The sequence below is a fragment of the Phasianus colchicus genome, chromosome 19 (genome assembly GCF_987193195.1).
Source record: "Phasianus colchicus chromosome 19, bPhaCol1.hap1.1, whole genome shotgun sequence".
In the NCBI taxonomy this organism is placed as follows: Eukaryota; Metazoa; Chordata; class Aves; order Galliformes; family Phasianidae; genus Phasianus; species Phasianus colchicus.
In genome coordinates, this window is record NC_143454.1 from 3971725 (window position 1) to 3984759 (window position 13035).

Here is a 13035-nt window from a genome sequence, read left to right on the forward strand (position 1 = left end):
AGTAGCAGCAATGCTGCTTAAGGTCAGGTGAAGGCACTGGGCAAGTTTTTGAGCTTCCCTCAATGATGTTCAGCTGCTGGATTGCCAGAGAGAGAGGCAGTTGTGCCCTGTGGGAAGGAGGGAGTGTAAATGTCACTGTTCCCTGTGGAGCAGAGGCTGTGAGATCTGTAATTATCATCTCTGTGGTGGTAAGGGGTTGGCAACACGAAGAGCTTGTCTTGTGCTTGCAAGTCTGTGTTGCCAGTGAGTCGGTGACAGCATGTCCAGGAGAGGCAGGGCTGGTAGCTCTGAGATGTGTCTTTGGAGGCATTCTACAGGTGTGGAGTGAGCGGGGAGAGAATAGCAAGTACCCCATGGAAAGCACTCACCAGGAAGTGGGAGCATCTCCCATTGGCTGTGCTCAGTCCCGTCAGCCAGCACCCATCAGACTGGCAGAGGCAGTTTGGATCTCACTGCTCCAGGCTCTTTAGATTCTGGAGGGCTTCAGGCCATGAGCAGAAGGACGTGCTGAAGCATGTGCTGTGGTCTGGCTGCAGAGCTGATGGATGTTCAAGCAGTCCCAGCTCACTGAGCTGCTCAGAACTGGCCGGCAGTCACCGCATGCTGCTCTGCTGCTCAGAGGCAGCTATCCTTCATTCCTCTTCCAGTTTCTCTGCCTCTCTGAATGCTACTTAAACCCGTGTTTTTTCTCTCCTCTCTCTTTAGATGAGTCAGACTACCAGACTGAGTACGAGGAAGAAGTTCTGGACAACCAGAAGGATGATTATATTCATTTCATACGGAACCAGGCTGAAGATGAGACTGACTCGGTACGAAGTGCCCTGGAAATAGGCTGCTGCTGCGTCTTTGTGGCATGAGCTAGAAGTGTCAGGATGACTGGGGATGCTGCTTTCTCCAGCTTGGAGGAGAGGAGGCAAAGAGGGCATCTGCTGTCTTCTGCTGTCTGTAGCTGAGTGCTACAGAGAAGGCGTCCAAGATGCTCACGAAAAAGTCAAGAGGTGGCAGACAGGGCTTGCAGTCAGGGAAGTCTTGACTCAATGCAAGGATGTTTTACAGTAAGCACACCTGTGTATTGCAAGGGGTGTGCAGATGAGTGTGAGATGCTGAAAACTCCGTCCTTGCAGATACTCTCCTGAAAAGTAAATAAGGCTCTAAATGACCTGATCTGCATTAAAGTTAGCCCTGTGTAGAGCAGGAAATTGCACTGTATCTTCCAGAAGTGCCTTACACTTTAGTTATTGATGCTGTGGGAGCTCAGGACCACCCTGGAGAAAACCTGTCCTGTAGCCTCACTTCTCGTGGTGCTGCCTATAGCCCGAGCAGCAGAGTTCCCTCACAGAGATGTCTCCTTACTCCAGGTTGAGCAGCTGGCAGGTTTGAAAGCTGGAGCTGCCTGTTGTGTTGGAGTGAGAGCTTTCCAATGGGAGCTTGTGAATGGTTTGGGCAGCTGCCAGTCTGAGGATGTGAGAGAGCTGCGGTGTTGTGAGGAGGGAGCTGGAGTGATGGCGTGAAGGGTTTTGTTTGCTGGCTGATCTCTGGTGGGTAATGGACAAAAAAGAGACAGGGGAATGGAGAGCAGATTTTATCCAGCTCAGAGATGGTGCTGAAAAATGAGACTATGCTTTTTTCCTCCTTCAGGATGAAGATGTACAGATAAGAAAGCGCAAGAATCTTCCAAACGTGGACTGCCAGGCAAGCAGCACGGGAGAGCCAGCCTAGCACCGAGTGCAACAGCTGTATCTTGTGTGTATTTACATACATTAAAAGAAAAGAAAACATCTAGATGAGATTAAACAAGCTTTCGTCTTTCTCCAGGCAGGGTGTGTGCATCCAGCTGCCAGCACTAAGCACCAGCTCTGGGCTGTGCTGGCACAGCGGCTGGTCCTTCCTCACTCTGGGTCTGGCAGAGTGGGAACACGTTGGGGACGTGCAGTCAGTGCTCCTTTGGCTGCTGCATGTTTTACTTATTGGTTTTACTGCAAGGCCCAAAGAATCATGGAATGTCGTCCTGCTGTGTCTGTTGATGAAAGGCTCCATGCAGCTGCACTGGAGAGAGGAGGGGATTTGCAGAGGAGAGCGTTGCTGCTTACTTTTCATACGAATCAGGTAACTGTGATTAACTCCTCAGTGACTTGCAGTCAGGTACCTGTGAGCAGTGCTCTGACTGGAGCCACTCTGAATGTATTTAACTTCCAATCTCAAGCCAAGAAATCAATTAACATGAACACTAGGAAACGTGTATCCTTACGCCATCAGCAGAACATTTACAGACAAATCATAGTGCTGACTTTCGCCAGGCAACTCTGGAGTCCCTGCTTGGCTGTATTTGCCCTGACAAATAAAGTTATTCTGTGGATTTAAATGCCTGTGTGGTTGTTGGCAGGTTTCTCTCTGTGGGACCCAATGCTGATGAGATTATGTTAAGAGTTGGTATTCTGACATCTGGTTTTGAGCACAGAAAGCTGCCAGACTGTGAGGGAGCTCAGCATCCCCACTCCCTCCATTGTGCTGGTGAATGTGCAGCCCTCATTCAGGACGGCAGTTCCTCTGACACAGAAAATGGCAACAGGTTGTTTCCTGCTATTGAAAGGAATGCATTTTTTCAAATAAAACTCAATGGTTTTTGAGGTGGAGTTGGAGATAATTCTGGTTGAGATTGATGGTGCTCATATCTGTTAGAGGAAAGGCTCCTCTGCTGGTGGGACGGATGGGAGGAAGCACGAGTGTGTCTGCACCTTGCAGCTGTTACAGAAGTGGGATTTGCTTTGTAACTGCAGAGCAGTTCTGAGCAGTGGAAGAGGAGCGTGTCCTGCCCAGCAGTAACAGCACAGCTGAGCTTTGCTCTTCTGACGAGGAGATACAAAACAGATGTGAGTCCCTCCAACATCTGCACTGATAGGTGGCTGCAGTACAGGAACTTCTCTGGGAACTGATGAATAGGGCAGGAGTGCAGACTCATCCTCCAGGTGACCGAGGGGCTCTGAACCTCTCCTGGTCTCCAGCCTTCTTTGAAAAGCAGAAGTGCCTTTAGCAGAGGGTGGCTCTGGAGCCTTCCAGCCTCTCAGCAGTGGGTGGATGCAGTTTGTCAGACACCTGCGTTGCACTTCCCATTGCAGTGATGGTTCTGCTCGTTCCTCTTGCCCCAGCTGCCAAGCAATCTGGAACAGAATGTTGTTTTCCAGACAGACAGCTGCTCTGTCAGCCTGCGCACGGCTTCTTGCATGGCTCTGCTGTCCCTTTGTGCTTGGCCAAATTTTGAGCTCTACCTCCATGCCTCCTGGCAGCTGGTTCTGCTCCTGGAGCCTGCGTGTGCACCGATGGGATCCTCTGCGTGGGGAGGAGGAGCTGCAAGAACAGAACACCGGGTTCCTGGGTGTGCTAATTAGAGGCACTGTATTTACCTCGTGCCCCACTCCATGGGGAGATAGCACTTAGTTCAGATGCACGAAGAGAGTGCATAAACCTTTCATGTGAGGCTAAATGTCTGTTCTAAATAATTTATCACAGCTTTTTTTCCTAGATGTGTTCTCTATAGCTGAGCCCTGGGTGCTGAAGCAGTCTCCCTTCTGTGCAGAGGATTGCAGAACAATTACTGTACAATTTTAAAAGCAGGATTGTTTTCCTGGCTTGCTTTCCTGCCAGCTGTGTTCTGCTCCTCGGTTGGGTGGTAGGGGCTGCATCACTGGTTCAGCCTCGTGCCTCTCATTGGCCTCCCCATCCTGTACTGTACTTAACCCCCAAATCTTCCTGCAGGAAAGAATTGCACCCAAAGGCATCCTCATGCTCTGTGTGCTCACGTGAGTTTCCATAAGGGTTTGTTTGGATGTTTTAAACAGTTCCTGCCCACCCCAGCACCCAGCCCTGCCCAGGGCTCCAGCTCTGGTCATGATCTTTGTAGGACAAATGCTGACAGCTCAGCCCCCAGCAGTGCCCAGCGAGGGGATGCTGCAGCCAGGCTCTGTGACACTGCTGTCCCCATGGGCAGCACCACCCATGCAGGTAAGGATCACCTTTAATTGCTTTGTTACACAGCGTGGTAAACACAGCTGTTTGCTGGAGGCTTTGGAAAGAGGAACAAACTGCTGTTGCCTATGGCACCTGGGAGACCCCTTCCAAAATGACTGAGAGGCAGACCTGGGCAGGGGCAGGGCTTTGGCCTCACACTGCGTGTGCTGGTTGGGATGTTTGTGCTGCAGCTCCCTGGGCACGAGCTGTGACCCCATAATGAGCTGCTCGTGCTTTGCTGTGAGGAGCAGAGGTGGATGGGGCTGCGCTGGGCCCTGCAGAGCTGCTTCCTTGGCAGGCATCATTTTCTGTGTGCATTATTCCAAAATTAATCTCATCTTATTTACTTGTGCTCCCCTGACCTCCTGCAGCGTGTCACTCTCCTCGTGTTTGTGTTTAAGCTGTCACAGTGCGCGGGCCCTGCTGCGCTTTGGGCTTTAATTTACTGTTGCTGTGAGTAGGAACCAGTAATAAAATCAGCAAATTAAAAAGTATAACAAATGTTTTCCTCCTCTGCAGATGCTCCACGAGGCCGGACCAGCACCCACCATCTGGGAGCCTGGGCAAAGCACAGCCTGGGGTGCCAGCTCTCTCAGTGGGGAAGCAGAGAGCTGGAGAGTGTGGAATTGGGGATTTTAAGGTGTCTGGTAAATGCGATGTTACCGTGTGGCTTCTGATGGTAGCAGAGCACAGATTCCCATCAGCAGTCTCTGCCAGAGATTGCAGTCTTCCTTTCCCCCAGGAGCACAGTAATGCTGGCCACTCACCCACCCCAAGGTGGGGCATGGAGCGCTGCCAAGCCGCCTCTGTCTGCCGTCAGGGCTTTGTGGGGAAAAGGTGATATTAGCAATTGCAATAAAAGCATTTGCATGTATATTGAAAAAGAAAAGGGAAGCTAAACCAAAGCATTACTAATATCTTGGTTTAAATCTTAGTTTTAGAAGTGATGATACCGTCAATCTATTTAATTTCTGTCTCAGGATTGTTCCTGGGGACGTGTCATGCCCTGCAGGAGCAGCCATGGGCACACAGCTGGGGCATGAGCGTTACGCACAGCTCACACGTGCTGCTGTCACAGGTAATTGGCCCAGCCTCCATCACTGTCCTCCACTGCAGCTGGAGCCAGCAGGGGCGGCTCTTAATTAAATCTCGCACCGTCAGGGGGTGAAGGACAGGAACACAGAGCATCACGAAGCAGACAGGCCTCCAGCTCTGGAAATGCCATCGGGGTTGTCAGCGAGGAGTGATGGTTCTCTCTGACGCAGCCTCAATAGACAAACGTGCTGTGCTGAGCCTGAGCTCCCCAGCACAGGGCTGAGCTGAAGGCAGCACCCACCAGGTGCGAGTGCTGAGGAAGCTCCTGGAAATAGCTGGCTTTGGAAACCTCGTCCTTCGCTGTGCCATCTGCACAGTGCGTGGGCTCAGCAGCTCCAGCGGTCCGTGCTGTCCTTACAGGGATGAGCACAGCCCCACGGTATTGCGACTGAAGCAGTGTATAATTTAGGATTGAAAAACACCCCTAAATGTGCATTAATTATAAATATACCATAAATGACAGTCTTTTTCCTCAAAGAAGTCACGTTAGATGTGATGCACGGCCCCAGAGGAGTGTGTCAAATGAGGCTGGTGCCCAGCTGAAGCAGCCCAACCTGCCTGTGTGTCCCCAGGCACGATGTGATGAGCTCTGTACAGTGCCCATAGTGGTGGGCAGTTGTGAGCTGTGTGCACCTGTCTCCTTCCAGATGCAAAACTCAGTTCCCTCGTGGTGCCTCTGTGGATCATCTCTGTTCTTTGGGTGTGAATGCAGCAAGGCTGCATGGCTCTCCTGTGCTCAGATGTGGCAGTGAGGGGTGTGTGTGCTGGCTTGCTTTTCCTCAAACCCATCGTGGTGCTTCCATCTGTCACCTGGTGTGGGTCTGTTCCTCTGGTGTGTGACACGGCAGGCCTGGATTGGGAGTTGAAATGGTTCGAAGAGGCTGAAGGGCGACTGCTCTCCTTGCTGCAGGGCTGGGGGACATCAGGGGGTCTCCAAACCACTGCCCCATGGCTTGGCCATGGTGCTAAGTCTTCTGGAGGCTGTGAAACCCCTCCACTCTGCTCGTTTCTCTGCTGGAAATAGAATGCTTTTAACAAAAATCTGAAAAGCTTTTAGAGATGGGCTGGTGATGTGATGCACCCCTGGGATTTGGGGGGTAATGAGGTGGGAGGGAGCTGTTGCAGAGGTTGTGTGAGCATCACAGAGCAGTGCCAGGCTGTGGGGCTGCAGCACATGCTGGGTGGTTAGCATTTCAGTTCCCAAAAGCCTTGCAGAAGCACTGGAGTTTGCACTTTTGGAGCCTTTCTCTGGTGAGAGCAATGCATCTTTCAGTGTTCTTCATGTGTCAGGAAAGCTTTTCTAAGTGCCAAAGTGCCATTTTTTACTCTGTAGCCATTCCTCAGCACAAAATGTGTGGCAGGAAAGAACTTCTGCTCCTGGCCGAGGATGTGGTCAGCTGTGGAGCTGAGCTGGGGGCTTGAAGGAACCCACCTGGGGAGCTGAGTCCAGGCTGTGCCGTGCTGCTGGGGAGCTGCTGATTGAGCACAGAAAGCAAGGTAAAATGCAGAGCCTCAGCACAAAGGCTGTTGTGTCTTCACAGAGCAGATCCCATCCAGGGCCCTGCACGTGTCCTTTCTGCAGGCAGCCCAGGCCCCATAGGACCCTCTTCCTCTTCTCCCCATTCTGCCCCACACTGTATGTGCTGATGCACAGAGAGGAGAGCTCCTAAGGGAGCCATTCTCAGGGCCACTGATGTTCTCCCTGGCGTGCTGCTGAGCAGAGGGGGACCTGGCAGGGTGGGAGCTGCACGAGTGCTTTGTGTTGCCAAACTAGGTCATGCTGTGAACTCGAGTGATGTGGCAGACAGAGCTAAAAATACAGGCAGAGCCGAGCGATTCCCCAGCAGCTGTGAAGGGCTGTGGCCCCATTGGGTCAGACTTTGACCTCTATCCCAGCCCCATCCAGGATGGTCTCCAGGGTCCTTGGGCTGCTGTGATGGGGCGATTCAGGAGCAGGTAATGGAAAAGCTCACCTGGGGCTGCAGGGCCACAATCAACCCCCCCAGGCACATCTCAGCTGGTGGTGAAAGTCCCTGCAAGGCAACTTGCAGTGGGCTGTTTGGAGAGCCTGTCCTGCAAAATCTGGGCATCTCATCCCCAACTCTTCACCTGTCCCAGAAAACAGCCCCATCTTCCTGTAATTATAAATGTGTGAATTGTTAGTTACTGCAAAATAACATGGAGGAGAGAGGATAACACCATAACCCCAGACCGATGCAAAAAAAAAAAAAAAAAAACAAAAAAAAACCACCAAAACAAATTTCCCTCAGGAGAGTGCATTTGTTGTGGTGTCACACAGGGAGGGCATCAAGTGCACGGCTGTGGGGTGTGCTGCTGGGACCAGCACGGCTGGGTTCGACATGGGAGAGCTGCTGGAAGGCTGTAGGCTGGAGCCCTCCGCAGCCCCACGGCCTGCAGGAACCCACAGGGCAGCTCAAAGGCTTCTTCTATCCCTTCTTTGGCACTTTGGTTGTGCTCTGTGTGGCCAGCTCTCCTTGTGCTGCAGGAAAGCACAGGCAGGTCAGTGCTGCTTTTCTCATCCTCCGCCTCTACTTTCTGCACCTGGAGCCAGAGCCGTGTTGCTGGAGCAGTGCAGATGAGATTCCTTCTGACTTACCTTCCCCTGACAACGCCTAGATTTCTTTGCATTGTGTCTTTTTCGGATGAAACATTTCCCCCATCGCTGCTGAGAAGCTGGCCTACTTTAATTCTGCCAACTGAGATGGGTTTGTGCACAGACAAGATCCCAGTTGCTTTGTACAACTTCCCTGTCACAATTATTCAGCGCCAGTCCCTCTGCTTCCAGCAGCTGTATAATGCATCAGCTGTGTTTTGTGCTCATTTCTCAATCAATGAAAACATTGATTAGTGTCAGGCTGGGACCAAATCCCGCAGAATCCCTCTAAATCATCTCTGTGCGCTGATGACTCCTTGTTTGGAGATGGGTTTACAGCTCTCCATCCATTTAATGGGGGCTTTATTGAGATTGTATAGAACTAAATTTGTAATTAGGGTGTCATATGATATCAAGTCAAGCACGCTGCCAAAAGCTAAGCAAATAATGGCAACATGGTAACCTTTATCTACAAACTTGCAATTTTCTCACAGGATGAAACGAGGCTCATTTGACAAGACATTTTCCATTAGACCACACCGATAGGTATATTTTTAATCCTCAAATTCAATATTAATTGAATCCTGTGTCTCCATTTTTCAGTCTGAGCGCCGTGCCGGCCCGGCGCGCTGTGATGGCAGGCAGAGCATCCTGCTGAGCTTGGCATCCCCCCGCGCTTCCAGCACGAGAGCACGGCTCAGCTTGGCACAGTGCTGAAGGGCCTCAGGTGCAAATCACACAGATCTGCTGATGGAGAAACTCCGCAGATCCGCCCGTCATGCTCCCCACTGTTGGTGGCCCAGTGCACCACTTCGTGTCTGATATTGTCAACCTTTCTAAAAGCAGAAGGGAACGGCGAGCGCCTTGTTGGCAGCCATGCACGTGTGGAAACACCAGGCTCCTCTATGCTGGGAGATTTCTAATCTAGTCCAGGTGAACTGTGAGCACAGCGGTGTCGCATCGACATCAGCCCTGCCCTGAGCATGAGGATGGGCTGCAGACACCCAGGGTTGTCTCTGACCAACACTGCTAATGCTCCTCCAGCATGGAACAGACCTGCAGTGTTTCTCTTGTTCCAAATACACTCAGAGAACAAATTCTCACTGCTCGTGGCTTTGCCAACCATGGATTTTCCCCTGTCCATTTACCTTCCTCTATCAATATCTGCCTCATAACTCACGTTGGTGATTGCTATGTATTGATTGGTCTTTATTACTTTATTCCTCTTTGTATACACCGTCACTTTGCTTCCAAATGCTGTTTTCAGGTTACCAACTGAGGTTGGCTCTTCAGCCAAAATTATATTTTCTTGACTGTGCAGCATTAGCTTTTGTGATGTATTGCAAGTTCCTCTGAAAGAACTGCTCATTTTCTCACTTTAACAGTTGTTGATTTTTTCCCCCTTTAGTTTTCCTCATAATTTTTAAAACCTTTCTGAAATCTGACTGCTGGTTTCACAGGTGATGAAATGGCACTGATAAGCTGTGCCCTCTGTGGCAGCCTGGTGCATCGCTTTGCTGTCTGCAGTGCCACACACCTTTTGTTTTGTCTGAGTTTCCCCACTGCTGCTCGTGCTGACCTTCCTTCAGCCTTTCACAGAACTGTTGCTGTGGCTCTCCCCAGCTCTTTACTTCTCCTGGAAGTCATTTCTTCTTTCAGCCTTTGCTCACAGGCTGCACTTCTGCACCACGCTCCTGGTGTCTCTCTGTGCCCAGCTGGCCCAAATCCCCACTGTGGCCAGAACTGGACCAGGTCCTCCATCGCACGTGGTACCAGCCCTGTGCTGGCTGCACAGCATGGCACACTGCTGCACCATTTCTCACACGCTGACATTCACCTTTTCCACACGAGCGCACTGCTGTTGGCTGCAGTTCAGCCGAAGATTTGCACACAGGTCTTGTGGAGCAGTGACAGATTCAGCTGCTGCCTGTCCCAAGTCGTGGCCAAATCCCACTCAGCCCATCTGATTTCACTGCAGCAACTGGGACTGCTCCTATTCCTCCCCACAGGGCAGCTCGGAAATGGGGCACGGAGTCAGCAGAACACAGAACCCCCTTCCACTGTGCACACACCATATCCCCTCTTTGCCTGTGCTCTGGGCTATTAGATTTACAGATGTGGAATTTGTTATCCTTGCCAACAGGATCTTAACCGACAGCTCTTTAATGCCTGCATCTTTGTGTGATGCCTCAGCTGCAATGGATGGTGCCTATTTTGATACATCCTCGCTGTGGTCAGGAGCTGCTGACAGCCATGAATGTGTGTGCAGCTCCTGTGGGAGTGTCCCCGTGATGCCCAGAGCTGCTTCTTGTCATTAGTGTGGGCTCAGGTATGCACTTCAACACAAAGGAGCTATGGAAAGCCCTATAAACACAAACACACAATATGGCAAAGCCCCGTTCTCTTTTCCTCACCTCCCTTCCAGCTTCTCACTCCTTCTGCCATAACCATCACAAATAGTTTCCTTCCGCCCACCAGGAGGGAAAGGCTAAATGCATCCCTTATCATCCTCCAGCTGAGCTCTCTGAGTCATCTTCCCTGTGCATTTCTGCCTTCTCTCCTTGCTCCTTGGCCTCGCTCTCTGCAGGATCAGCTCACGGCTGCCACTTCCTTGCAGAGCCCCACGCCAGGCAGAAGTGCATCAGAGCAAGATGGGCTCTGCCATGTCCTGGGCTGTGCAGAGTGTGAGTGCTGCATTTCCAGATCTGCCTGAATCCTAACAGTAATAGGAAACATGCAAGACAGCAGGTTTCATTCCTGTGCACAGCGCTTTAAATTACAGCAAGGATTTGGCATGGTGCAGGGAGTGGATCTGAGCTTCAGTGTTTGGGTGTTTACAGAGACAGCTCACACAAACTCTCCTCTAACAACAATATTTTTCCTTCCATCTTAAATATAACACAGCCAATTTGGACTTCAACATTTCTCCTGCAGGGCTCCAACAATGTCAGAACAAAGTCGTGTTGTTATTTTGCCAAACACTGAAGTACTGGGATGTGGATGGGGCAAAAACTGAGTAATCACTGAATTGTTGAGCTATCAGTGACAGCTCTTGGAGCTGTTTGAGAATCCCTACTATGAGAGACCTCTATTGCTTTGGGCCAAGTCCTGCACCTCCATGGCTGCTGAATGAATGGCCCCTGCCAGTGCTGAAGAATCCTGGAAGAAAAACGTGTCTCTGGTAGGTACAAAATCAGCTTCTTTTCACTGGGAAGGTGGTGCATCGCGGGAACACATCACTCTGAGAGCGTGCATCCCATCCAGAAAGCATGTCACAGCTTGGATAAGAAACGCTGTGTTGGTGTAGGTCACAGCTGTGCTTTGAGCAGGCAGCAGGACCACAGACCTCCAGAGGTCCACGTTTCAGTGACTGCACAGCAGAGAGGTTAAGGAATATTTTCCCTGTATGAAATAACTGCGTTATTTCCTCTGTTATAAAGACTGGCTTTATTTATTGCAGTTTATTCTGAGGGAATGGCTTATGTCAATGTGAAGGCACTAATTTAGCCAGCAGGAATGAAATGTTACCATCCTCCTCATCTTCCCTTGTGCTACAGATGATGCTTGTCTGACTGCCAGGTTTCTTTTATTTATCCCTACCTGCTGTATTATTTTAAGAAAATAAGAGGAAAATAATATAATGCTGCTCTTAAAATGCCCACTGTCCTGCTGGCAACTCTCGTGCATCTGAGATAAAGGGTCTCATCCAAATTCTTTGTCTCCTGGGCAGTGACTTCCTTTGCAGAGCTGCAGGAACACTCTTTTCACAGAATCACAGAATGGCTTTGGTTGGGGAGGACCTTAAAGAACACCCAGTTCCAACCCCCTCCTGTGGGCAATGCTGCCAACCACCACGTCAGGCTGCCCAGGATCCCATTCAGCCTGGCCATGAATGCCTCCAGGGATGGGCACCCACAGCTGTTGCAGTACCTCGCAGCCCTTTGAATTGAAAATTTTCCCCTGACATCTAGCCAAAATCTTTTAGTTTGAAGACATTCCCATATCAGGCCGTGTAAGAAGTCAGTCCCCCTCCTTTTTGTAAGCTCTATTCAGGTACTGGAAGGCCACAATGAGGTTTCAACAGAGCCTTCTCTTCTTCAAGCTAAACAAGCCCAACTCCCTCAACCTTTCTTCATAGGAGAGGTGCTCCAGCCCTCTGATCATCTTCGTGGCCCTCCTCTGGAGTCGTTCCATCAGCTCCATGTCTTTCTTGTACTGGGGGCCCCAGACCTGGGAGCAGCACTCCAGATGGGGCCTCACAAGGGCAGAGTAGAGGGGGACAGTCTGCTCCCTGATGGCCTCCCTTCTTCTGATGCAGCTCAGGGTACTGTTGGCTTTCCAGGCTGCAAGTATACACTGCTTTTGAAATCAACCCACCCAAACAACAGACACAGACAGAAGCAATCTCCCGTGCTGCCACTATTTCCTTCGTTTCGGGTCTTTAGAAGCTTCCCTTACCTGTATCAATTGAGAGTATCTGCACAGTTGCTCAGTATAGTTCAGTGCCAACACTAGCATGAAATCCTCTGGTGGCAGCATTAGCACTAACAGGAGAAGCCTGCTGTCAGTGACACAGGAGGGTATGACGAGGCTCACAGGCTCACACTCCTTTGGGCTCATTGAGGGTCAGGCAGCACAGACCTGCTGTGTGCTCCCAGTCTGACACAGCGTGGGCTGGGAGCTGCCGTGAGGTGGTCAGGCTGCCCCCAAGCACTGCTGCCAACCCAGCTCTCCCCTCATATCCATGTGCTCAGTCAAATGGTCTGAAAAGTGATTAAGGAGCAAGCAAGGGTTTTCTGCTGGTATGAAATGGAGAGTGGGAGTGCACAGGACAGAGCAATGGGAAACACTCTGTGTTCAAGGTGGAGTTTGGGAAAGAGCAGAGGGGTTTAGAAGATGGAACTGTTTATATGATGGGTTGGACTTGTTCTTGTTCAACCTTAAATGCCTGAACCTTATTATAATTTATTAGGCCTCGGGCCCTCATCCCAAGAAAGATGCAGAGCTCTTAGAATGGGTCCAGAGGAGGCCACTGAGATGATCAGAGGGCTGGAGCAGCTCTCCTGTGAGGAAAGGGTGAGGGAACTGGGCTTGTTTAGCTTGGAGAAGAGGAGGCTCTGGGGAGACCTCATTGTGGCCTTCCAGTACTTGAAGGGAGTGGATAAACAGGAGAGGGAACAGCTGTTTACAAGGGTGGATAGTGATAGGACAGGTGGGAATGGTTTTAAAGTGAGACAGGGGAGGTTTAGGCTGGATATTAGGAGGAAGTTTTTCCCCCAGAGGGTGGTGAGGCACTGGAACAGGTTGCCCAAGGAGGCTGT

The 13035-nt window shown here is 50.8% G+C and overlaps 1 protein-coding gene across 4 annotated transcripts in view; it reads left to right on the forward strand.

Moving 5' to 3' along the window:
• PNPLA7 (patatin like domain 7, lysophospholipase) overlaps positions 1-2362 on the forward strand; it is a 116685-nt gene extending 114323 nt beyond the window's left edge. For all 4 annotated transcript variants that reach the window (XM_031601535.2, XM_031601531.2, XM_031601532.2 and 1 more), the window contains 2 exons: positions 706-809; positions 1639-2362. In XM_031601535.2, coding sequence (XP_031457395.2) covers positions 706-809; positions 1639-1719 — 185 coding nt within the window. In that variant the 3' untranslated portion in view covers positions 1720-2362. The remainder of the gene's footprint in view (positions 1-705; positions 810-1638) is intronic.
• Positions 2363-13035: the final 10673 nt, after the last annotated feature.